This window comes from Anomalospiza imberbis, chromosome 1, assembly GCF_031753505.1.
Source record: "Anomalospiza imberbis isolate Cuckoo-Finch-1a 21T00152 chromosome 1, ASM3175350v1, whole genome shotgun sequence".
Classification (NCBI taxonomy): domain Eukaryota; kingdom Metazoa; phylum Chordata; class Aves; order Passeriformes; family Viduidae; genus Anomalospiza; species Anomalospiza imberbis.
The window spans coordinates 35,149,105-35,172,431 of NC_089681.1; the positions used below are offsets into that span (position 1 = coordinate 35,149,105).

The following is a 23,327-nucleotide window of genomic DNA, read 5'->3' on the forward strand; positions in this document are numbered from 1 at the left end:
AGCTCTCTTGTAGGCCCCCTTTAGGTACTGGAAGGTGCTCTAAGGCCTTGCCAGAGCCTTCTGTTCTCTAGGTTGAACAACTCCAAGTCCTTCAGAGGAGAAATGCTCCAGTCCTCTGAGCACCTTTGTACTCTTCCTCTGGACTCACTCCAGCAGGTCCATGTCTTTCCTGTGCTAAGGACTCCATAGCTGGATGCAGTATCCCAAGTGGGGTCTCATAAAAGCAAAGTAGAGGGAGAGGATTATCTTCTTCACCTTCCCCCCTACTAAGCTCTCCACAGTGGTACCATGAATCCTACCCATCCCAAGGAAATAAAGACAAGAAAACATTTTTCTGTTTCTGGATCCACTACACATCAAATGCAAGAAATTACCATTCAGGAGTAATCTTACTTCTTAGAATTGACCTATTCCTCTGCCCTGAGGTCTTGATTCTTGTGCACAACCACACAGCTCTGAAACTTATAGTTTCTTCCTTCTCTTTTATGGACTCATAAATAAGACTTGATTTTATAAGTTCACATCCCAAACTGACAGGAATGGAGATATTTTTAACAGAATTTTCATTTGGCATTATGGTGCAGGGTATCTTCGGTGTGAAATTCAGTTTTCTTTCTGTTTGCACTGTCTGTACCTCAGGATTTGAAGTAATTTCCCTTCTTTAGCATGAGAACGGACAAATAATTGTCTGAACTGTTTTTGCAATAAATGATGTTAACTAGGATAATTTTCCCTTAATCATGTTAGTAGCTGTGCTGACCTCAAGGGCCTTGCTTGCACAGGTAAGTGTTGCTCATTTGAATAAATATGACCCAATCCTCTGCTGTAACTGGAAGCAGGGAAGCTCAGCATTTATTTGGATACAGTTTTCTGTCCTCAGTGAGAGCTGACTTCAAGGTGCAGCAGACAGTCAGGCATGGCAGCACAATCCTTTTCAGCTTTTCCAAGAGACAAAATGACTAAATCAACCTCATGTGTGTCCTCTGAAGGACACACATTCCCTTGTTACCTTGTGGACTCCTGCTTGTAGATGTCGATGATGTTCTCCACCAGCAGGTTCCTCTGCAGCCCGTAGACACCGTGTCGGTCCAGGACCACCTCGTGCCTGCAGGAGGGACAGCGGAAGCGGCCTCCCGACGCCATGGTTGTACCTCCCCTGGTCGGCAGGTAGGGGTTGGAGGCCTGTTCTTGCCAAGCAGCACAAGGAGAGGGAGGTACGGCCGTGAAAAACCATGAAAGCCTCTTCCAAAAGCACCAAATGGTAGGAAACCATTTGTCACTATGCCCAGTGAGAGAGTAATTCCGACATGTCATTCCTGGGAAAGCACCTGGTGACTGCTGGGCGAGGGGCCAGTCCCTCAGCTCACGATCGGCCATGTCACCACAGCCAACAGGTGGCACTTTCACCTGCTGTGAGCTCAGCCCTGGTGCCTGGATACATCAGCTTTGGCCTTAAATCACTCCCCCCACCCTCTCTCACCAACTATTAAATTGATCTACCAAAACATGTAAAAAATCTTCTTTCCCATTCATTCCAGCCAGTCCTGCTTGGGAAGCAGAGCTCTCTGTGGGAAGAAACCTACCTGGAAGATGTCACTGGCACACTTCCGACAGAGGTTGTGCTGGCAGGGCAGGATGACCACAGGCTTGGTGAACATCTCCAAACAGATGGGGCAGATCAGCTGTTTCTCCAGGTTATCCATAGTTTGCTGCTCTTTGGAGAAAGACTTATAGCTCAGGGAGGTGCTCATCCCTAGCTTTTCCTGGGGCTTACGCTCAGGGCCACGGCCTTGTGGAGAGGTTTTGGGCTTAATTTCCCGTGAAGTAAGTCCAAGGCTGTGCTGCGATCAGAGGCTCTCTGTGCTGCTCGGGCCGGAGGACATTGTTTGAGCGAGGGGCCGAGCAGAGCCGGGGCTGTTTTTAGCAGTGCTGCGTCACAAGCTGCCGTCCTGCCGTGCCCATATATGCGCGTGAGAGCAGGACAGGCTGGGACAGGTGACGGCTGCCGGGGGAGGGGGGAGGCCCTGGCTCTCCTCACTCACACATGGCAACCTTCACCCCTTGAGGAGCTGGGAGTGATAAGCAAAGGCCATCCGCTCCCTTCCCTTATCTTTGCAGGTCAATGGAGACCGAAGGGCTTGCCCCAGCCTGTGCAGCCACATCCTGCAGCCTAAAAGATGTTCTGTTGTCAGTGAGCAACCGTGGCCACGAGAGGCAGGATGTCATTTTGCCCATGTGTTTTGGGAGGCACCAGGATCCTACCTTTCCAAGGTGTGAAGTACATGTGGTTACTGGAGAAGACAACAGGAGCAATGGCTACTCTGGGAGATTGAACACTTCAGGGTGTAAACATCTCATCACCTTGAAAACCAGACAAAATTGCCTGTCTACAACTGTGCTTAAGTTTATTCTGGTAAGATTTTGGTCTTAGGAGCTATAACATAAAAATCCAATGTGACTTTGTACCATTTGTCCACATTAACTCCATGGGCAGGTTAAATATGCATGAAAAACATTTGAATTTCCAGATGAGAAAGAAACCAGAAGAAATACAGTGTGAAAGGCTTTCATTTTTGCTGCCAGAGAATAGGTACTAATTGTATATGCCCTCTCTCCGACAGTTTAATCCAAATATATTTTCATTTTGGGCACTGCTGTGTTTATATCTGTTTATTAGACCCTGATATCCCTTTCAGCTTGGCACTTGTTCCAGAGTTATTTTTAAAATGACAATTTCCCAGATAATTTGTGACATGTGATGCCTGATCTTAAGGGAAAGCCATCTGTGCTTTTAGTTGCCAATAATTCATCACACAACTGTACAAGCAATAAATATCTCATCTTCAAATTTAAGCCAAAGTCCCTGCATTACTGTATAAAATCACTTTGCCACCATACTGTACATGTAATCAGAATATTTTCTTCTCTTTCAGTCAATAACTACAATACTTTCACAGTTCAGTGTCTTGTAGAAACCTTTAATGTTTATTCTGCCTTACGACTGAATAAGGCTTGCATCTGAAAAATGCAGTAGAGCAGCTGAGTGAGTGCCCCATGGATCCAGGGACAGACCCCTAATTCTAAAGCAGGGCCCTCAGTCTGCACCAGTCTGGAAACTGTGCATTTTAGGAAAATATAAAATTGAAGGTTTTAATGGATTTCTGCATGAAAATCAATACTATCTTCTGCGTGCAATTGTAATAAATAACATTAAATTAAATGTATTATTGGCTATTTTATTCTCAGTGCTTCACATGCTTCTTAAGTGTTTGAGTGAACTGTACTCATTTGCAGCCCACCAAGGGAAATTCCCCTGCGTAAACTTACACACATTTGTCACCAGTCCCATAAAAACAAATTGATTTTTCTAAGTCTTGCATTCACGGGAAATTAGTCATAGCTTAGTTAAACCCACTTGAAATTGCACCTTTGCTTTGCCTGCCTGGTGTGGACAAGGGCCTGGAGTCCAGTGGGAGAAGCTGCTCTGGCAGCTGAGCTGCAGACAGCTGGGGCTTTTGGCAGGGCTGGCAGGGAGCCTTCCCTGTAAGAAGATATTTCTCTTCTTTCCCTCCCCTCATAGCTGGGTCAGAGGTGACTTTTGCATCTGGAGGAATCTGAACGCCTCATTCTTGCCTTCCTAACTTTGAGTCAGCTGCCCCTTGCACAGCAAAACCTGCTTAAATAAGGGGTTCTGAAATTAGATGAGGAAAGCCATCCACATCTGGCAGGGCAGGAACTTCCACCTTACAGCACAGGCAGAAAGAGAGAAGTTCTGGAGGGAAAAGCTGAAGGCTAGAAACATCAGCACACAAAAACACCTGCATATGCTGATGTAGGGAAGGGGCATTCCTGGCATGCAAAAAAAGCCATGCTGGCCCTCTGGAGAATGAACTGAGGCACCTCTCAGCGTGTAACTTGCCCCTGGGATGTGATTCTGGTGATTTTATACATACCCATGGTAACCCCTATGAGCCTTCTGTTAAGTGGCTAAGCAGGACATCTGATGCATCTGCAGAAGACATCTGGTGGCCACAAGGTGAGGGACAGTGTGCTGCTAGTTTTCCCCTTTCTGTGTGCTGAAGCATGCTGACATGGCACTGGTAACAAACAGCACAACCAAAAAGAGGAGTCAACAAAACAAAGATAAACCCATCTTTTGCAACCAGGCCTGAGCTGAAATATTTTTTTCTGGCAGGAACATGTAGTCTAGACATGTGAAAAATTAGTACAGGTTTTTCTGAGAAGGCATTGTGAACAACAGCAATAAATTATAGGTAAAGAACTGCAGAGGCTTGACCACACTTGCAAAGGCAGGATGAGAAGTGCCAGGAAAGCCACACATTGTATGACCACTCTGCAAGAAGAAGGAAGAGAAGAGCCAAGTCCAAGACACTGAGGAGAAACAGGAAGATCCTGCAACTGGTCTTCAGCAGGGACTACTTAGGATAAGCTTCAAAGAACTAAACACTCAGAAAGTGCTGGGCACCCTCCTGTCTCTCCCTGGCAGCCCTGTCTTCTTCCTCTTCCTCCCCTTCCACTCCTGCAGGGGAAGACCACCAGCATACACAGCTGTCCACCTCTGAAGAGTCACCATGTCAAGCCATCTCTCAAGGGACAAACAAAGGGCAAGAGGTCTTGCTTTAAGACTCCTCCTAGACAGAAAATCTGGATGTCTGCCAGCCATCACTAAGAAGAAATCCTTTTTTTTTCAGTGTTGCTTGTCTTGGAGTGTTACCTGGCTTTGTTTACATAACCAGAACACTAATTCCTAAATATAGGCTTGCTTTTACAGACATTACTTCTAACTCCACTATTTTGCAGCTGAATAACAGCTTGTGGCCTGTGGACTGATGGCCTGGAACCTGGAAAGCTGGCTGCAAAGCAGTGGGCTTAGGAGAGGGATTTGGAGGAGGAAGGAGAGGTTGAGTGATGTCCAGGTTCGGGTTTCAATGCCATAATGACATCTCTGGGGTTTGCATTCACAGAATTCCCCTCTGCAACCTCTTATCTTGTACCAGAGTTGTGAAGCTCTTGTGTGTCACTCAGAAAATCAGCCCTGTAGCTCTTTTGCCTGACTGGAAAACAAAGAGAAAAATCATATTTTGGACAGAGGATGCTTTCAAAAACATGCTCCCACATGAGTTGTTTCTCCAACAAGCCTGCAGAGACAAAGTGCACTCTGTAAGGAGCAGACTCCATGTCCAGGCATCCTGTCCTGGACATGGTGGGTGGTGAGAAGCATCCTGGTCCATGAGGCGACAGTGCCTTGGCCTGCTTCCACCCCACCTTTCACCTGCCCTGGGGGGTGAGCAAGTACCCCACCACCCAGCCCAGGAGTGGGCAGACCTCTATACTGGCAGCTGCCTGAAGCAGCTGGGAGCTGCCCATCATTCCCTGGGCAGGGATCAACATCCAGCCCCACCCCACTGCCTCCAGCAGCTCCCCACTCCTGAGGCTGGTGGGACTCACCTGCAGGCTTTCCACAACAGCCCAGCTGCTGGAAGAGAACAGAGCTGGTGAGTGTCTGAGCAATACAACATCCTAACAAAAATGAGGTTGTCGTCTCCAATTCTGCCCACCCAAATGTGAGACTTAGGGCAAAATAATGATGCATCCTTCCCCTCTTCCCAAACTGCTACCTCTGCTTGTTGTACTGGCTGAAAAGATTTGCATTTTTAGCTAAGCATGCGTCGGGGAGGCTAGGGGAGGTTCTCCATCAATCTCACCTTTTGTCTGTGCCCATTTACCCTGCCATGAACAGTCCCTTGGGAGCAGGTGGCAAGCACTGGCATTCCCACCTACAAGCCAGCATGTTGCAGAGACTCAGATTTCACTTACACTGGCAACAACTTAATGAGCAGACAAGCCAGCTATAAGATGAAGCCCTCCTACCTATACAAGTGCAAACTGCAAATTATATTTTGCATTTCATTATTTTATTGTGATCAATATACACTCCATGATAAATACTGAGACTACCCTTGTGTGTGGCTCAATTTATGCAGCCAAAGAGAGCCTTTGCAACAGAGACAAGTGCTTTCAAAAACATTTGGCTTTTGAGACTGACATTTTTTCCACTCAACACACACACACACATATATATATATCTTTGTCTTTGTGTACCTCATATGTGATGACAGGCCATATGCGGTCAGTATTTGGAGACCTTCTAAAAACAGTCTGAGGGTTGGTTTCAGATCTCCAGGAAAACAAAGACCAGCACAGGAGATAATGACATCTTTAGAAAGTTTCTTTTGCACATATGAAATCACAGCAGAAGAGGAAAGCTCAAAGCATTTCCAAGGGTGAGTCACTGGGAGCAGATCAAATATATGGGACATGAGATTTCAGGAACCAGCTACAAAGACCAGACAGAGGGAGGATGTCTGCCCTTTTCTTTTTAATAGAGGATGGACACTGCCCTGAGCTGAACTGTGCTCAAAACCGTCCACAGTTTGTAGCAAACCAGGAGAAACATGGGATAAAAGGACATACGAATTAGATAATAACCTCTGTTCCAAATTAATCAGTAGTACCAACATAAATTATAGCAGACAAACCTCAGAGATTTGGATTAAAAGACCCTGAAACAGTGAGAGTATGTGGACAAACTACATCAAGGACTCATTCCTTCATGCTGTGGTTCTGCCATCATTATGACACCAAGACAGGTGGGGTCACTGCCCCACCTGTCTGCCTGGGAGAAGGGAGATCCTTTGGCTTCCTTTTGCACTCCAGCAGTGCCAGCAAGCCAGCATGATCCTGTCACCCAGCTTTAGGGGACACAGGGAAACAAAGCCCTCCTGAAAGGAAGTTCTGGTTTCCTCAGAGTCCTCAAGATCAGGATGAGAAATGGTGCTCAGGCCATACCCTTCAGCAGGCAGGGTAACCCTGTGAGGTGATTAACATGAGGCATTTATCATGTTCCTTGCAGTTATTAGTATTGTCTAAAGTCTCAAAATCAGCGAGCCTGAAAAAACCAGATGTAGGATAACAAACATGAGATGAGCAGTTCAGCATCTCCCCAAACCACATGCAGCTTTACAAACCCAAAGATTCCCAAACCCTTATTCCCTCCACACATCACTAGAAAGAGATCCATATTTCACAGCCAAGGCATAAAAGTAAGTCCAAAGGACTGGTGGAAGTATTGCATGTGGGAAATAACAGCACTGCACTACTGTCTACCTAAAAATAGGTCCTTTTCAGGACTAGGGACAAGTTTCACAGATAACAAGAACAGCCTTGCTTTTCCACACCCCCAAACATACCCTGCAGTGAAAATGAGACATGAAGGAAGAAAGGATATCAGTAAAACAAAAGCAGTTAGAAAAAGGAGAGAGCACACCAGTTAGAAAAGTGGGGAAATCCCACTTTCTTTTTGAGAGTAAGCAAACAAGTACTTTACTATTTTAGCACAACCCTCTGCTTTTCAAATGCACCCCTGACTCTTTCCCTGCTACTTTGCTATCGCAGCATCCCACGAGAGCCTGTTTGTAAATCATGGCTCAATGATTCCTCTACTAGCAGAAAGGTAGGAATGGTGAATCCTCCCCAGGTACATGCATTTTGTGGAATAACAAGGACGTTTGATTCTGGAGTGCAGGAGTTGGTGCTGTGGCAGTGGAGAGGAACAGAGGTGGCACACCAGGGGCAGTGCTAGGGGGGGCTCCTAAGCATACCAGAATTTAAGGAAAAGGGTATTGCAGAGCTTTAACAACAGGAATTTTGACTGGGACTGGGTGAAAGATTTGTGTTCTGCTCTGGACTTAACAGGCCATAGCACTCCAAACCCCACTGCTGCAGCCCCAGCTCTGTCAGTAGGAAAGGAGAGTGATGTTCAGTAGAGAGAGACTTGTGTTTCACAGCACAGATCCAGCTCAGGCTTCCCAGCTGGCATCAGCTCATCACTTCACAGGGATACAGCCCTGTCCCAGTGTCAGGTTTCTCCCTAGCCTTGGTCTGCTTGACATAAACCATTCTTGATGCTATTTCAGTATGCTCTCCATTGCTCAGCTGGCAGAGCAGAAGACTGCAAATATTTTTTTTTCCAGGACAATGCTCAGGTTCATAGTTCAAAGGAGAGACTGATTTTAAGTTTGCACTCAGCACAAACTTCATACCACATCAGAGACCTGCTGAGACTCCATCCCAGCTCCCCAGGATGGTCTAGGTTATGTTCTCACCCACCCCCATCTTGAGGGTCATTCTTTCAGGACAGAATAGAGATTCAGTGCTTGAAGATAAAGGGTCAAATAGTTCCATATTACAGTTAAAGAAAAATACTGTGTGGGGGCAGAAAGGTTTTCACACAGTAATTTGCTACCAGAACCAAGAAAGTGTCTGGTTTATCAAGTGGCTAGTGTCAGAGGCAACAAATGTTCTTAGGTTTTTTGGTTTTTAAAAATTCTTCTGTTTTCCTTTTATTTCCTTTTGCTATATGCCCTGCAAATGCTTTCAAGGCATACAGCAAAACCAGCATAACTTTTCATTCCTGAGTACCAATACATTTTTTCCCATTTGAAAGTCAGATAAGAAGAGAAAGTTTTCCTTTTGGCCATGTTCCAGTCAGGTTCTTTCACTCACTCCTTCACAAGAGATTTTTGTGAGCACAGGGGAGCACAGCACTTGAGAGAGAGATGCAGGCATTTGCAAGGAAAACAACTAGAAAAGCCTTCAAGCTTTTCTAGCTTCAAGCCTACTTCACTTTTAGCTACAATCAGGAATGCCATCCACTGTGACATTGTGTTCATTGTAACAAGCTGCAGTTTATTGCATTAATGTCCTTTTGAATTATCACTTCAGGAAGCATCTCAAGCGTGTTGGCCCATGTCCACACACGTGGTGTTGCATCACCTTCTCCCCAGACCAGACTGGTCCCTAGGAGTCAGCCCTTCTGATTCTGGCAGAGTTTAGGGAATGCAAGGGAAGAAAGGGTGCATAGCAAGTCCTTTCACCATAGCATAACTCAGATTTTGTGTCTGCTAAAAGGCTTAGACCTTGCCACGGAGGGGGCAGCTTTGCAGTAAGATTTGTGTGTGCTGACTGAGGATGCACATCTCTCATTACACAGTTCTACCCTCTGCAGTCAGGATTGGGCAATATGAACCAACAGTTCATGGCAACAGACAGCACCATAATAGTCTGATACGATGATCTGGGTGGAAGACAAAGAGTTGAGGCTGGCTGTCTTCCTCTCCTTCCAAAATTCTCCCCCTGATGTAGCCAACAGAGCTTGCCATCAGCATGGAGGGTGACCCCCCTCCATGGCTCCAGCCATCAGCACTGAGGGAGGCTGCTCCAGCATTGAATGTAAGGGAAGGTGTGCTGCTGCGAGCTGAACATGCTCCTTTGTCCCACCACTGTGGTCAAGAAGCTGGGAAAACAGGGCACGACTGACCCCACATCCCCTGTCACTGCCACCCTTTGGATCAGGAGAAGACAAGTGAGGGAGAGAACAGGCATATGCAGGGCACAGGGAGGGCTGGGATGTGGTGGCAAAGCAGAGCACAGGATCAGTGCCAGAGCTGCTGTGCATTTCCATTGTCACAGCGTTTAGAGCTGCACTGCTAATGGAGCCTGCAAACAAGGAGAGGTAGTGTAAAGACAGAGCCTCTGATGGATCTGCTTATTACAAGTTTTGCTTCCTCATGTCACTTGTGTTGCTCTTTTTATAATGCTGTGGAGTCAGCTCCCTTCATCTCTATCCTGTTGTAGATGTGCAGAAAATCTTACTTCAGATAATCCTTAGGTAAAAGGTTACAAGCTGGAGCAGTGCATGGCCTTGTTCTGATGCTTCTGATAATTCCAAAGTCTGTAATGCAAACATGAGATGGGTGATAATAGATTTATGTAAGAGAAGACTACAAATCACATCTCTTCCAGTTACCCACGCAGTATGGCCTTCATGCTATTTCCATCCCTAATCAGTGCTATGAAATACTTCAAGCTGACAGCTTTGCAGCAACATTGTTTTGTGCAGAAATTTGTATTCAAGGTGCCTTTTGGGCCTTAGTTCCCCATATCCCACAGTGATGCATTTGCTACTTGCCGTCATGCTCCTGGGACTGGGGCTGCTGCAAGATCCTGCTGGGAGTTTCTCTCAGGACTGCATCTCTCATCTTTTGATAGCTCAGCTCCCAGGGCTGCAGTGTTTTCAGAGGAATCCTTAAGTCACTGACTCTAATTACAGCTCAAAGGAGAGGGGATTTTGGCAGGGGAGGAAGATTTCTACTAATCACTAAACTTCTTATTGTACCCTGACAGACACATTGAGGAACCTCAGGAGTCATGCCCAGAGTCTTTGTCCCATTCCACACCAGTGTCCACAGCTGCCTTTGCCAGCAGAGGTTGTCTCTGCCATCCATGACCTTCATCAGAGGTACTCACCAGGGACCTCATTTCTGCAGCCAAAATGGGGCAGGCATGGCTATCACTAACCTTTAGCATTCCAGAGAACATGGCAAGGAGCCTGACATGAGGTAGGTGGCTGCAGAGTAACAGCTCACTGTCCCCTTCAGCTAGTAATGTCAACAGGCAATCAGTAACAATGAAATCCCACTTAATCCACAAGAGATCAAGTAAGAATGGAAATAAAAGAATTCATCCATGACAAATCCATTAATATCCATCCAAAATGGATTATATTTATGGAATACTTAAAAAACTATACAGGCTCCTATCCTTGCTGATCTTAATTGGCAAGACCTCTCACCCACCATCAGGTATTCAGGTGATATTTCTGAGAAGGGGCAATGCTTCCTTAGAAGCCTTCTCTGCATGTAACGTCTCAGGTTGCATTCAGTGGGGTACTCCTGATATGTCAGGTCTCATAACTAGTCCCTTGGGTTCCTGAAATGTGTCCAGACAGGATGCTTATTCCCAGAACTGAAGTCATGCATTGTTCCCTTTCAGGGAAGTATGTCTCTTTAACAAGCCAGGTGTCATCCAGTCAGGCAGGACTTTCTCTGGTGACTTGTTAATATGTTCCCATGTGAAGTGTTTTTTTATACCTGACTTCACAAGGTACATGGAGATGGAATCTGAAAAACAGAGCTTCTCAAGGAGCCAATGGGGAGAGCATGAAGCTCCATCTTTCTTCATCTTGGTGTTCTCATTTTCAGCCCTTCCCTCACTTTACAGCTTTCTTAGGGAAGCATGTCCAGCATGTGGAAGGAAGAAAGGGCCTCTTGTCTCTGACCCAAGCCTGGTGTTGTCCCCACTCCTCCCTCCACCCCAAGTGCTGTAGGAGCCATGCAGGAGGGCAAAAAATTGCTGAACCTTTTCTTTCCAATTTAGGGTGGAAACTGTGCTGCCAGCTGGCTAATGGGTGTCTCCATGTGGTCCCTATGTGAGTCCACTTTGTAAGACTGGCAGAAGAATGTTTGAGGGAAGTGGAAGATGCAAAGGGAAAAAGACACAAGGGGATAAGGAAGGAGACTGTGTGTGCATGCGCAGCAGTAAGTCCCAGGATGTTGTCTGCATTGAACAGGTCCTTTAAAAGTGATTTCTCAAGCTCAGCACAATGCCTCCACCTCCTCTGCTACTTTGCAGCACCACAGAAACTGGCTTCTCGTCCTTCCCACATCAATCTTCATTTCCTTTATCCTCTTCCATGAAGGGGTGAACTGTCTGGCCCTCTCCCTGAAAAGACAAGTCCCATCAACCAGGGAGCAGCCTCTGCTTGAGCAGGCAAGGACTGCTCCCCTTGCTTCTATTTCCAGCACTAGCTTGAAGCAACCCATCCCCTCCAAACCAAGGTTAACTAGGCTCACACACTTTGCTGTATTCTGGTTTTGCCCACTAGAATAATAACAACAGGCAGGGTAAAGAAGAGATGTTTACATTATTACAGAGGAAAAAAAAAGATAAAAAGAAAATAGTGGCATTGAGATATCAAGCCAGTGCCTTTCCCATGACAGCACTCAGGCTTAGCCAAGGAATTGTTAGCTGGCCAGGTAATGCTAAAGAAATGAAGTCATTCTTATTTTTGCCAAGAAGAAAGACCATCCTGTCTCTTGAATAGGGAAGAAATAGGAAGAGCTCTCTACCAAATTAGTGAAATTCTCAGGATTGGAAGAATTTGGGATTTTAGCAGAATTTTTTTTAAAACACGAGAAGTGTTTTGTTCCACTGCAAAGAAAAGTTTCTTGGTCAACAAGCCTGAGGTGTAAGGTGTGGAGGAAGGTAGGCTGTCTGCTCCTTACTGTGTCAGGAGGGCCTGCAGCAAAATGCCTGGATATGAGAGAATAGCCGTGCTGATTTAATCTTCAAAGCCAGTAAATGAAGCCTAGTTTTCTCTCATTTCCCCACCTACCTCTTTTGTAAGTTTATCTGTCTTGGCAACTGAGCATATGTTTTTATTTTCTTTTTGTCTTAACCTGTCTTGCATTAAGTATGATTTCAGTGTAATTGGATACTAATGACTTGTTCCTTGCCAAAGGATGTGGTAAAACTCCACATAGAGCTTGGGGCATCTTACCAGCACTCTGGGCTGCCAGCTTGTTCTCCATGATATCCATTGTGTGCAAACATCCAAAGCAATGTCCCTTCCTTCAGCTGCAGCCCCCATGCTCTCCCCTGGACAACAGTCAGGCAAGGAGAAGTATAGAAGCAGTCTAGAAATGTATTACCCCTTCTCATTTCCAGCTCTTACATGTATTCACTCCCTTATTGGTCCACTAGCCTGAATTCTGAGCTCTGTCTCCAGCTTTCTTTAGGCATTTGGATTGTTTGCTGCAACCAAGGCTTTGTCTCAAACCGTGAGTCTTGGTTGCAGCTCTCTCTATGGCTCAAGCAAGGCCCATCTCACTGGGTCCTGCTTTCTGAATTGCTAGACACCATGATGCAGCTGTTTTGGAATGCACTACATGCTGCATTAGGCAAAATGGAGCAGCCTTGTTTGCTCAGAGAAATTCTGCTGGAACTACAAGGAAATCTGAGAGACTATCCTTCTCTAACATCATTCTTCATCCCATCACTGCAGGAGGGGTAACATCCCCAGGATCTCTGAGCTCATACATGGAAGCCCTCTATCCTGCCTGGCCTGGGCGTGCAGCGGATCATCTCTCTGGCTGCCAACTGGAGGAACAGGTGTGAGTCCAAGATGGCCAAGTAGAAAAAGACAACACCTCCACCCCTGCAGACTCTTGTTTGCAATTACACCCTTCCTGTTGTTCTACACCCACCACCCATTTGGACACTCTCACCCCCTTTCATTCACTTTGTGGTTTTTCTGGTTAATTCAGGGAAAAATAAAACACATTTGCAAGAGAGAAGCTATTTGCAAGTCTTTGCTTATGAAGGATCTGCTCCTCCCAGTTTATCCCCCTGCACTAGCCTGAGGCAGTCAGGAATATTTTGGCCTTATCTTCACTACCCACCTTACTTGCACCTCACAAAGTAAAGTGAGCAAGGATAAAAATGAAGAGAGATTGGACTGAATAACAGGTCTAAAGCGAGCTGTGGACACAGACAGTGGCTCTACCTCTCACCTAGTGAATACATTCCCCACTTCTCACTCCTTGCTCCCACTCCATGCCTTTTTCTTCATTACCTCAGCACAACACTCCTCCTCCAGGCTGCAGTTTGGCAAAGCACCTGCAAAAGGCTGAGCTGCCCTGGCCAGCAGGATAGAGCAGCCTTGGCCTCTCACCTACCTTGTGCTGGCCCTGACTGCAAGGTCTGGTCCTCTCATTAGCACCATCTGAGCTGATTCACTTCAGTGGCCATTGGAAAATTACCCACCTTGTTGGATTATCGAGGTGACTCAGGTGCTTGGAGTGCCCACAGAAAACTACAGCTAGGACAAGGCAAACTCTATACTTAGAGCAGTAGAGAAGAGGGAAGGAGAAGTGGGACCTCTTTACTTTGGATTAAAGAGCTGCCAAACTGGCTCATCCTCCTTTCAAACGTTGTCCTTAACTTCATTATTATTATCCAGAACATAATTAATACCTTCAGTACCCCAGAAGATAATCCATTACTTGAAGGAGCACTCACCACCAAGTCAAGCCAAAAGCCATCACGTATGACAGCAGTCAGGCAAAATCACTGCTGCCAGGAAGGTACAGTAGCAATGTGTGCTCAAATAGGGTTGTGGTAATTAACGTCTGACTCCAGCAGCTCCCAGCATTTTCTGTGGCAGCAGGTTGCATGAATCTCATCCTGCTTCTAAGGAATGGAAAAAAGTGCCATTCATGTTTTTTCCCAAGCTCCCTAATGTACAACACTGGTTAACTGTTTTGGTTTGGTTTTCATTGGCCTAATGAAACTAGGGCTGAATATGCAGGGGTTTTTTCCCAGTATCCTGTCTCTCTCTGGTACAGACCTGTTTATAAAAGCCTGAATGGACAACTGTCATGCCAGAACTCAAACATCAAACAAAGGCTACCATGGAAAGAAGCTTGCAGCTCACTGACATCAAGTTATTTTCAGTGATGGATCAACACATTTGACCGCCACACAGTAAGCAAAGGGCTCAGAAAAGCAGGCAGCAAGTGTCAGAGGTCCTGAAGCTGAATCCAAAATGTCATAAATTGCCATCTCTTCTTGGAAAAGCAGAATCTATTTTGCATGTGGTTGATGAGCAAAAACTGGAAAACAAGTTCTGTGACCTTGTGGCCTTTGTGGAGCATATCAAGTGGCCAAGACCACAGTCACTGAGACACAGTCACTTTTGTGAAGCACCAATGTGATGCTCTGTATGAATTCAAAGGCAAAGCCTGTTCAGACAGTTCAAAGAGCATCATCTCTGGCAGCTGAGCTGCAGGAAAAAAATATGGGGTAGAGACCAAGAGTAATTCAGAGATCAGGGCAGGAACCAACATGCGGACATGAGTCGGGCGTGTTGTAACAGGAGAGGTATTGATGTGACAGTGGCGTGAGGGCTGCCTGGAAGATCAGGTGCTAATGCTGACTGCCTCCAGAGATGCTCTTACCCCTCAGAGGAGATCAGCTCTGTGTTAGTCCCAGCACTCCAGGCTCTGTCTGTCTGATGTGGGGTCCTTCTCGGAGGCAGGACCAGGTGTGGAGTGAAGGCTCATCTGCTAATGAACCATGGAAGCAGCAGATTCCTCCTCCTTCTCCCACCAGCTGGGATTCCTCCTCCAGACACCAGGGGAAAAGGTGGGCTCTGCTGGCCCTAACAGGGGCAGGGAGACAGCAGAGTATATACGTGAAGGGGCAGAATTTGGGAACTAGCTCATATTATGATGTTTTTCCTATTTTCCTTTCAGCATAGATATCACAGCAGGTGACACAACGGGACTTATTCTCAGCTTGCACTTGCAAAGCTTCTCCTCACAGTGAAGCAATATAAGGTATGGAGCTTGGACAGAGATGTTGGATTTCCACTGTGCGACCTCTGCATTTTGGTGGTGTTGGACATCAGAAAAATGTCCCCTGAATCCCCATGGAAGGATACAGCACCACCATCAGGTAGACTTAACAACAGCTGGGGGCCAGTGGCGCAATGGATAACGCGTCTGACTACGGATCAGAAGATTGTAGGTTCGACTCCTGCCTGGCTCGTTCTTTTCAGTTTCTTCCTCGCCTTCCTAACCCTGGTCTTCCCCCAGGTTCCCACCCAACCCCCTGTGCATAGGCGGAGGGAAAACTGCGAAGCTTGGGTAATTAAAAACAAAACAAAACAAAAAAATCCTCAGCAACCAAGCAGTTCAAAAGCTGGAGATGTGCTTTTGTGTTCCTTTATGTTGATACCCACACATCCTGCTCAGCATCTTTGGAAATTTTCAGTTGGGTCAACTCCACCTTCAAAAATATTTATTTTTGAAAAGATTTTGTTACATGGATCTTTCCCAACCCCACCGGGAACTTTCAATATTTATTTCTATTCCAGTTTTCCACTATCACACTCCAGCTTGGCTGACGCAGAAGGATGCTCATTTATCCAACTCCTCCTGCTGAAAAGGGGCAGGGGAATGTCCTGAGGCGATAAAAATAATGTCTAAGTGCCCAGGATGTGAGCTGAGGGAGCTGCAGATAGCTGAGTGACAGCTGGGTGACCCTGAAATCACACTTAGGTCAGGTCAAGAGTAGGTACAAAAAGAAGCATGTGTTTGCAATATTCACAATGGATACACTGACAAAGAGTACTCCAGTGAAGGAATAATAAAGTTTCAGGTACTAACAAAATCAGGAAAGTGCTCTCTTGCTTCCAGTGGTTTCCCACCTTTGCGATCAGCAGAACATCTTGTGTGTGCTTGTGCCACATATCTCAAACTGCATCCATCAGGAAGCACCTTGTTGTGCAGGAACATTTTCACCATCCTTTATTTGAAATCCTTCAGACAGACTGAAACTCTTTACCCTCATACTCCCATGAGATTTATTCTGTTTTCCCTTTCTCCAGCAAAAGAGATAACTTTTGTTTGAAATACAAACAAACCTTTTCTTACAAGACAGGACCTGAAAATTTCCTTTCTGTTGCAGCAGGTGTCCCCCCTGCACCCATCAGGCTATTTAAAATCCCCTCATCCCTTGTTTGGCTGCAGTGCCCTACGCTGGTAACCAACTCAGCGCATCAGAGTGAAATGTTGTATGATTGGGGTTTTTATAATCTCTGGCTTCTTTCATTATTAAGTGATACCAATGACTGAATAGACTGTACACACACAGATCGTTATTGGCCCTTGCTGGAGACCAGATACAAAAATAATTGTGCACTTGCAGGTGACTGTCAGTATTAACTTGCACCTAAATTAAGTATTTTACAAGTTACACTATTAAGCAAGCACTGAATAGTTTTCTACTATAGTGAAAAACATTTAGTACCTTTAGATCCATAAGCATGTCTACAAGAATGGGAAGCTGAGCCGAACAGTCACATGAATGTAACAGGCTGTAGCTGAAGAGGCAGAATAGTTGCTTAGCATAACGTAAGTCGTGAGACCAGGACATTTTGTGAGGTTTTTTGTTGTTGTTGTGTTTTTGGGTTTGTTTTTTTTTTTTTTTTTTTTAATTCCTGGCTTTCATTATCCTTCAGGTGTATTACACTCTTACACAGAAATGCATGTCAATTCTTTCTGAGTGGGTGGGAGAGAAAAAATATCTTAGAGATGGAGACAGAGGGAGAAAGGAGATGATCCCTTCTCTTGGAGAAAGCCTATGTGTGCTTTTTTTTTTTTTTTGTGAGCTATGCTTTAGGAGAAGTGAAAAGAATTGCCACTGAATCAGTGAAAGAACAAGTGAGGAACAAAGTGTGAAGGAACAAAGGAGTTTAGAGACATTTATATATGAAGGAGTGAATCTTGGGAATACAATAAATCTTTGGCCCTAAATAGAGTCTGTACCACACCAGGGAATGGCACAGGGATGTGTTTTTGGACTGTGGATTCAGATTTGACTGCTAGTGAGTATGAAGTTGTGTGGATGACAGACAGCAAAGGAAATGGATGTCTTTCCACAATTTGTGCTCACTGAGAGGACTCTGTTCTCTAAAATGCAGGTTTCCATGCCTGGGTTCCTCATGGGACAGTTCCTGAGAGGGATACACTGCACCATGCTGGAGGAGAAGGGAGAAAAGGCTGTTGTTGGTGTCTCTGTGTGTGTCTATACATATACAAAAAAACATACTAATCAATAAAGAGGCATCTGGGGCCAGGGATGTAATGGACAAAGAGAAGCAGTGTGCAGGTCTGACTCCTGCTGAGCTTCATAAATCTGTTTCCCTGCTGATAATCTTGCTTGTACTAATATTCCCACAGAGAGTAGGTCTTCCTTGCTCTCATATCTGAAATCTACCCCAGAGAAACACTCCCACTCAGAGAGAAGACTCACATGGGGTTCTCTTGAAGGAGAAAACTTCACTTCCATTTTCCCCCTGCTATGCAGACAGATTTGGACACTTTCAGACACGTTTACTCTCTCTAAGCCAGGAGCTGCTGCCAAACATGTTTTTCTGCACCCCACATAGCACCTGTAGTGGAAAAGAAGACTTGAAGGAAAAAGGAACAATAGAACACAGCAGAGTATGAGTGCTGGCTGTCTTATTAACTATGTCCTAAGCAAGCCCACGTCGGTCTGCATTAAACCCCTTCTGTGTACGGACCTCTATCACCCCTCTCCCTCTGCTTCACCTTCTGCTAGAACATCCCATGTCACCCTCTTTGGCACATCCAAAGGACCAAAAATGACATCTGTCACCTTAAGTCAAGAGACAGTGGAGGACTTTTATCCACTCCTATCAGCCAGGGAACTCACAGCCCCCCTTTGTAAGGATTATCTGGCATCACAGAAAGTCCAATCAGTACAGATTGTTTGGCATCACATAAAGCAACATACAAAATGAGGAGAGACTGTCCAGGAGTGGAACACAGAGGATCACCACGGGAAAGAAGACCTAACAAAACTAGCTAAGACTAAAGTAAATTATTTTATTAATTATTTTTGGCTTCACATAGGAGAATACCAAATATATATTATTAAACCGAGAGGGGATCTCATTAAGTCATGTAAGTATCTCAGAAGTGGGTGCCATGAGGATGGTGCCAGATTCTTTTCAGCAGTGCCCAGTGACAGGACAAGGAGCAATGTCCATAAACTAAAACACCAGAAATTCCAGCTCAACATGAGGAAGAACTTCCTTACATTGAGAGTGGCAGAGCACTGGAACAGGCTGCCGAGGGAGGTAATGGAATCTCCCTCTCTAGAGACATTCAAACCCCACCTGGATGCATTCCCGTGTAAACTGCTCTAGGTGACTCTACCTCAGCAGGGGGGTCTCCAGAGGTCTCGTCCAATCCTAACAATTCTGTGATTATGATATTATTTATTAAATATCATTAAACAATAATGGCAAATAATTAATAATTAAGAATATTAATTATATATAATAATATATAATGTGTAATACTCATTAATGAATAATAATTTTATTAAACATAATAATAACTAATAGTATTATGGAAAACGACAAACCACTTCCAAAAGTATCCCTGCAAGACGTATTTCAGTATTTACTGCAGGGCTGCCACCTCTTTGCAGTATTTTCTTTGTTTCCCCTCAGGAGTAAAAAATAAACCGGTGAATTGCTTGTGTATCGCACGTGCTTGTAAACGGCTCTAGGAGCGTCTTCCTGAGCGGGAGCGAAGCCGCGCTCTGGTCCCAGAAAGAAATAAAAGAAAATCAGCGTCTCCTTCGAGCCGGAATCGAACCAGCGACCTAAGGATTCCCGCGGGGCGCGGCCTCTACAGTCCTCCGCTCTACCAGCTGAGCTATCGAAGGGACACGGCCGCCGCCCCCCAGCGGCCGCACAAGGCGCGGCCCGGCCCCGCCCCGCGCGCGGCGCCGCGCCCGCCGCTGGGGCCGAGAGGCGGGGGGAGGCTCTGGTGGCCGGGCCGCGGCCGGGGCTGGGTCAGGAGGACGCCCGATGGCGTAATGGCCAACACTCTACCTGCGAATGCGGAGAGTGCCGCTCTGACTCCTCCCTGGGCTGTGCATTTTTTTTTTTTTTTGCACAGCCGTGTGTCGAGAAGCAAAAGCAGGGCCCTTCGCAGCAACACGCACACATCGCTTCCAAGTGTTAGCAGCACTCGTGAGCCACCGCAGTTATTTATTCATACCGCAGTGAACCACTGCTTTTGGGACATTTGTATCCACGCACTGCTGTGTCCAGTTGCACGGGCCTCAGCACAGCAAAGATGTGGAGCTGATGGAGCAAGTCCAGAGGAGGGGCACGAAGTGATGAGAGGGTAGAAGCAACTCTCCTGTGAAGTCAGACTGAGAGAATTTTGGTTGTTCAGCCTAGAGACGGCTCCCAGGAGACCTCGGAGCGCTTTCCAGTACCTGAAGGAGTTCCAACAGAGCTGGAGAGGGATGTTCTCCATGGGCACGTAGGAACAGGCCAAGGGGTAATGGCTTTGAACTGAAAAAGGTTTGGCTCAGACTGGATATAAGGAAGACATTTTTTACAGTGGGTTTCATGAGAACACTGGAAGAGGTTGCCCAGAAAGGAGGTGAATGTCCCCTCCCTGAAAACATCCAAGGTCTGGGCCTCTGAGCAACCTGATTGAGTTGGAGATATCCAGTGTCCCTGCTCATTGCAGGAAGGTTGGAAGTAGGTGGCCTTTAAAGGTCCCTTCCGACCCAAACCATTCTATGATTCGGTAACTGGCTACTCTGAACCTCTGGTGTGCTCTCAAATCTAAACATTGGAAATGTCTTCCTCACCTCTTCAGCTTGCAAGCTCTTCTTTATACACTGCACAGCCTTTATGGAAATGAAAAATGTTTGGGTTTTGTTGCAAAATCACACACTTTTCATGCAACTATACAACACAGATGTTCTTACACTTCTGAAGGCTAAGGGATAATTAGAATCTAAACAACATTCCTAATCACAGCAGTGTTGCTTGCTGCCTTCAGAGACCTCCTGGCTGTTTTCTTTGATGCCACCCGTGAGAGCACCCACAGAATGTCAGGCCGCTGTGGGGTACGCTGCTCCTCTCCCAGGGCCAGAAGGTTTCTCCCCCGTATAATGTAATGGTGTGTTAATCGGGTTACTTTGGAAACAAAAAAATTGAAAATGTTAAGCTTATGGTGGTGTTTTGCTTTGGAAAATACAGCACTACCAGGCAGACACATGGGGTTATATGAGAGGATTTTAAGGAAGAGACCTTATACCTCATTTGGTCCTAACCTGCCTGTCGGGGACAGGGACACCTCCCACCAAGACTTGCCTTGCTCAAGCTTTATCAGGCCTTGCTCAAGGCCTAATCCCGCCTGGTCCTGAACACTGCCAGAGCTGGGACCCCCACAACCTCTCTGGGAAACCTGCTGCAGTGTCTCACCCGCCTGACAGCAAATAATTTCTTCCTAATCTCTAATGTAAATTTCCCCTCTCATTTTGTACCTGTTACTCCTTGTCCTGTCACTCCAGTTCCTGATGAAGTCAGGATGATGAGATCAGATGAGAAAATGAAGAGAAAACAGAAATGCAAGAAGACAGGATGGTGAGATCAGATGGAAAACCATAATCCCTTCAACGCGCGATCACAGCCGAGTACAGGGAAGAAAAAAAACATGCGAGCCAGGCAGGAGTCGAACCTACAATCTTCTGATCCGTAGTCAGACGCGTTATCCATTGCGCCACTGGCCCCACACGAGCAGTGCTTTTCCCCGCAGTGTTGTATAGCTCACGCGTAGGGCTCCGCGCACCCCGGGCGCCCCTCACGGCCCGGGTCCCGCCCCGCCCTTCCGGCAGGGGGCGCTCCCGGCGTTCCCGCCCCGCCCCGCGACCTGCCGCAAGGCCCACCCGGGGGCACTACGTGCCGCGCATGCGCGAAGCATGCTGGCTACAGTCTTTATGCACGACACCGGGCGAAACGGCAAGTCCCTTCGATAGCTCAGCTGGTAGAGCGGAGGACTGTAGCGGCTACGCCCCACGGGAATCCTTAGGTCGCTGGTTCGATTCCGGCTCGAAGGAGACGTTGATTTTTCCCTCCCCTCTGTGCAAAGTGACTTCTTTTTCTCCCTTCTATGCAAAGTGCTCTTTAACAATTGTCTCTTTAGCCTTTTGCAGATACGGTTGCTTTTCTAGAAGAGTTCCAGCCGCATTGCAAACCGAGCCTGTGCGCTGTGTCTCCCTCTCAGGAGTGACTGCTCCCGCAGGAGCAGAGAATGCTGGGCCTAATGCAGGACTGCCAACACCTCCTGATTTTCTAAAGGAAAGCGAGATGCGTGTTCATACTCCAACGTGCCACAAAGCAAGTCAGTGCAGGAGGATACCGGCTGAGATCTCTTTGTCTCATCACAGCTAATTAGGATGTTGAAATTCTGAGGGTCATTTTTCCAGGTCTCCTCTCCTCTCTTCCAAATGTCTAGACACTGTTTTTACAGCATAAGGCTGTATCTGTACATACTGCCACAAAAGGAATATATTTTCTCATCCAGCCAACTGAAGTGTTCAAGTCCAGGCTGGATAGGACACATCCCTGCCCATGGCCAGGGGTTGGAACTGAATGATATTTAAGGTCCCTTCCTACCCAACTCATTCTAAGATTAGCTCTGTCCCATAATCGAAAATTATGTGTCCTTACCGGGGTCTATCTATTATAGGTCTCAGGTAGCACACATTTGTCCCATCTTACTGCCTTCCCAACCCTGGGATGGGTGAAACTGGCACGAAGGACTGAGTCCTCTTGTACAAAACTCTGAACCCATTCATCTCTCAAAGTGAAAGGAGAAGCCAGATGTGATGAGTGAGCTGACTTCAGTTTGTGGAGGGAAGGAATGGGGTAGTGGTCATCTGTAGTCCTTCTCCCTGGTTCGTAACAGCACACTCTTTTCTCTTCTACAGGAAATGATAACATAGAAAAGAAAAATCAGTAATTTTAACTGTGCTCAGTTTAGCATGCTTCTTCAATTATTTTTAATGATTTTATTCTCCAAAGAGGCAGAGATGTAATTCTTTTTGACTGAAATCATATCGGTATTCATTTTTATACAAGGTAGGCAAGCAAATTAAGTGACATACATTTATGTTTGAAGTTTTTTGTATTAGCATTGTGGCTTATCCCACAAACTTGTGGGGAGTATAAGTGCACAACCTACCTAAATAACTTATATGGTGGTAAACCTAAATTGTGTATGCTGCCTCTTCTGTTTGGTGTTTTGAGTGAATCCGAGTATGTGTTAATATCTAAGCACACAAAGGAACAGATATTTCAGAATACATATAGCCAAACCAGCTGCCCCTTGTCCATTTTTCAAATGCTTGGGCTTTTGTGGTCACAGAGACTGGATACCAACCTAGTGACAAATATTCCTGTCTTGTAGCATGCCCAGACTATCTGGCACTCTGTGCTGGCTCTTGAACAGATGCAAAACCCCGGAGTGAGGTGCTGGATGTCTCAGGATGTCTGCTGTTGTCCTCAGCAGCACCATGGTTCCACTCTCTGCACACACCTTTTGCTGGGGGAAATTGTTCCATATAGATGCTGCTTCCAGTGAAACTACTGTGTTACATCACTTCGTCACACTGACGATTTCTTTCACAAGCATTCTGCATTAAGTAAAGGACTTAAAATGTGAGGCCATGGCTCTGGCTGCTTTGCATGGGCAGGCATATCTGCTGCAATCCAAGAGCTAGTTCCTCTTCGGGGAAACCCTTCATTGTCATTTGACACTTGCCAGGGAGCAAAGCCATAACTTGGGCCAGCTGTCTCAACAGCTTCTCTAGCTGTTACTGGAATGAAGTTGTTGATAGAGTGGCAAGGTAAAGGGAGTGCTACAATTCATGCATACAACTTTTATTAGTCAGAGTGATTGACAGCCAAGGTAGATTTGAATACATGGAAGTTTACATAT

The 23,327-nt window shown here is 46.1% G+C and overlaps 1 protein-coding gene, 1 long non-coding RNA gene and 4 other non-coding genes across 8 annotated transcripts in view; 3 read left to right on the plus strand and 3 right to left on the minus strand.

Annotated features, from left to right (window-relative positions):
• Positions 1-1,983, minus strand: part of TRIM55 (tripartite motif containing 55) — a 35,478-nt gene extending 33,495 nt beyond the window's left edge. Inside the window, exons 1-2 of one of the 3 annotated variants that reach the window (XM_068187779.1) lie at positions 1,584-1,983; positions 1,010-1,182 (exon numbers count right to left, since the gene is read on the minus strand). In XM_068187779.1, the coding sequence (XP_068043880.1) occupies positions 1,010-1,182; positions 1,584-1,751 (341 nt within the window). In that variant the 5' untranslated portion in view covers positions 1,752-1,983. The remainder of the gene's footprint in view (positions 1-1,009; positions 1,183-1,583) is intronic. The other 2 variants (XM_068187758.1, XM_068187769.1) reach the window with 2 other exon arrangements.
• On the plus strand, positions 1,121-2,369 carry LOC137472563 (uncharacterized). Its single transcript, XR_010998269.1, has 3 exons — positions 1,121-1,261; positions 1,539-1,694; positions 2,119-2,369. It is a non-coding gene; the product is annotated as an uncharacterized lncRNA (long non-coding RNA).
• Positions 2,370-15,458: 13,089 nt separating this feature from the next.
• On the plus strand, positions 15,459-15,531 carry TRNAR-ACG (transfer RNA arginine (anticodon ACG)). Its single transcript has one exon. It is a non-coding gene; the product is annotated as a tRNA-Arg (tRNA).
• A 3,623-nt stretch (positions 15,532-19,154) lies between these two features.
• TRNAY-GUA (transfer RNA tyrosine (anticodon GUA)) lies at positions 19,155-19,245 on the minus strand. The gene is given in 2 exon segments: positions 19,155-19,190; positions 19,209-19,245. It is a non-coding gene; the product is annotated as a tRNA-Tyr (tRNA).
• A 1,799-nt stretch (positions 19,246-21,044) lies between these two features.
• On the minus strand, positions 21,045-21,117 carry TRNAR-ACG (transfer RNA arginine (anticodon ACG)). The gene has a single exon. It is a non-coding gene; the product is annotated as a tRNA-Arg (tRNA).
• Positions 21,118-21,353: 236 nt separating this feature from the next.
• On the plus strand, positions 21,354-21,444 carry TRNAY-GUA (transfer RNA tyrosine (anticodon GUA)). The gene is given in 2 exon segments: positions 21,354-21,390; positions 21,409-21,444. It is a non-coding gene; the product is annotated as a tRNA-Tyr (tRNA).
• The last annotated feature ends 1,883 nt before the right edge of the window (positions 21,445-23,327 follow it).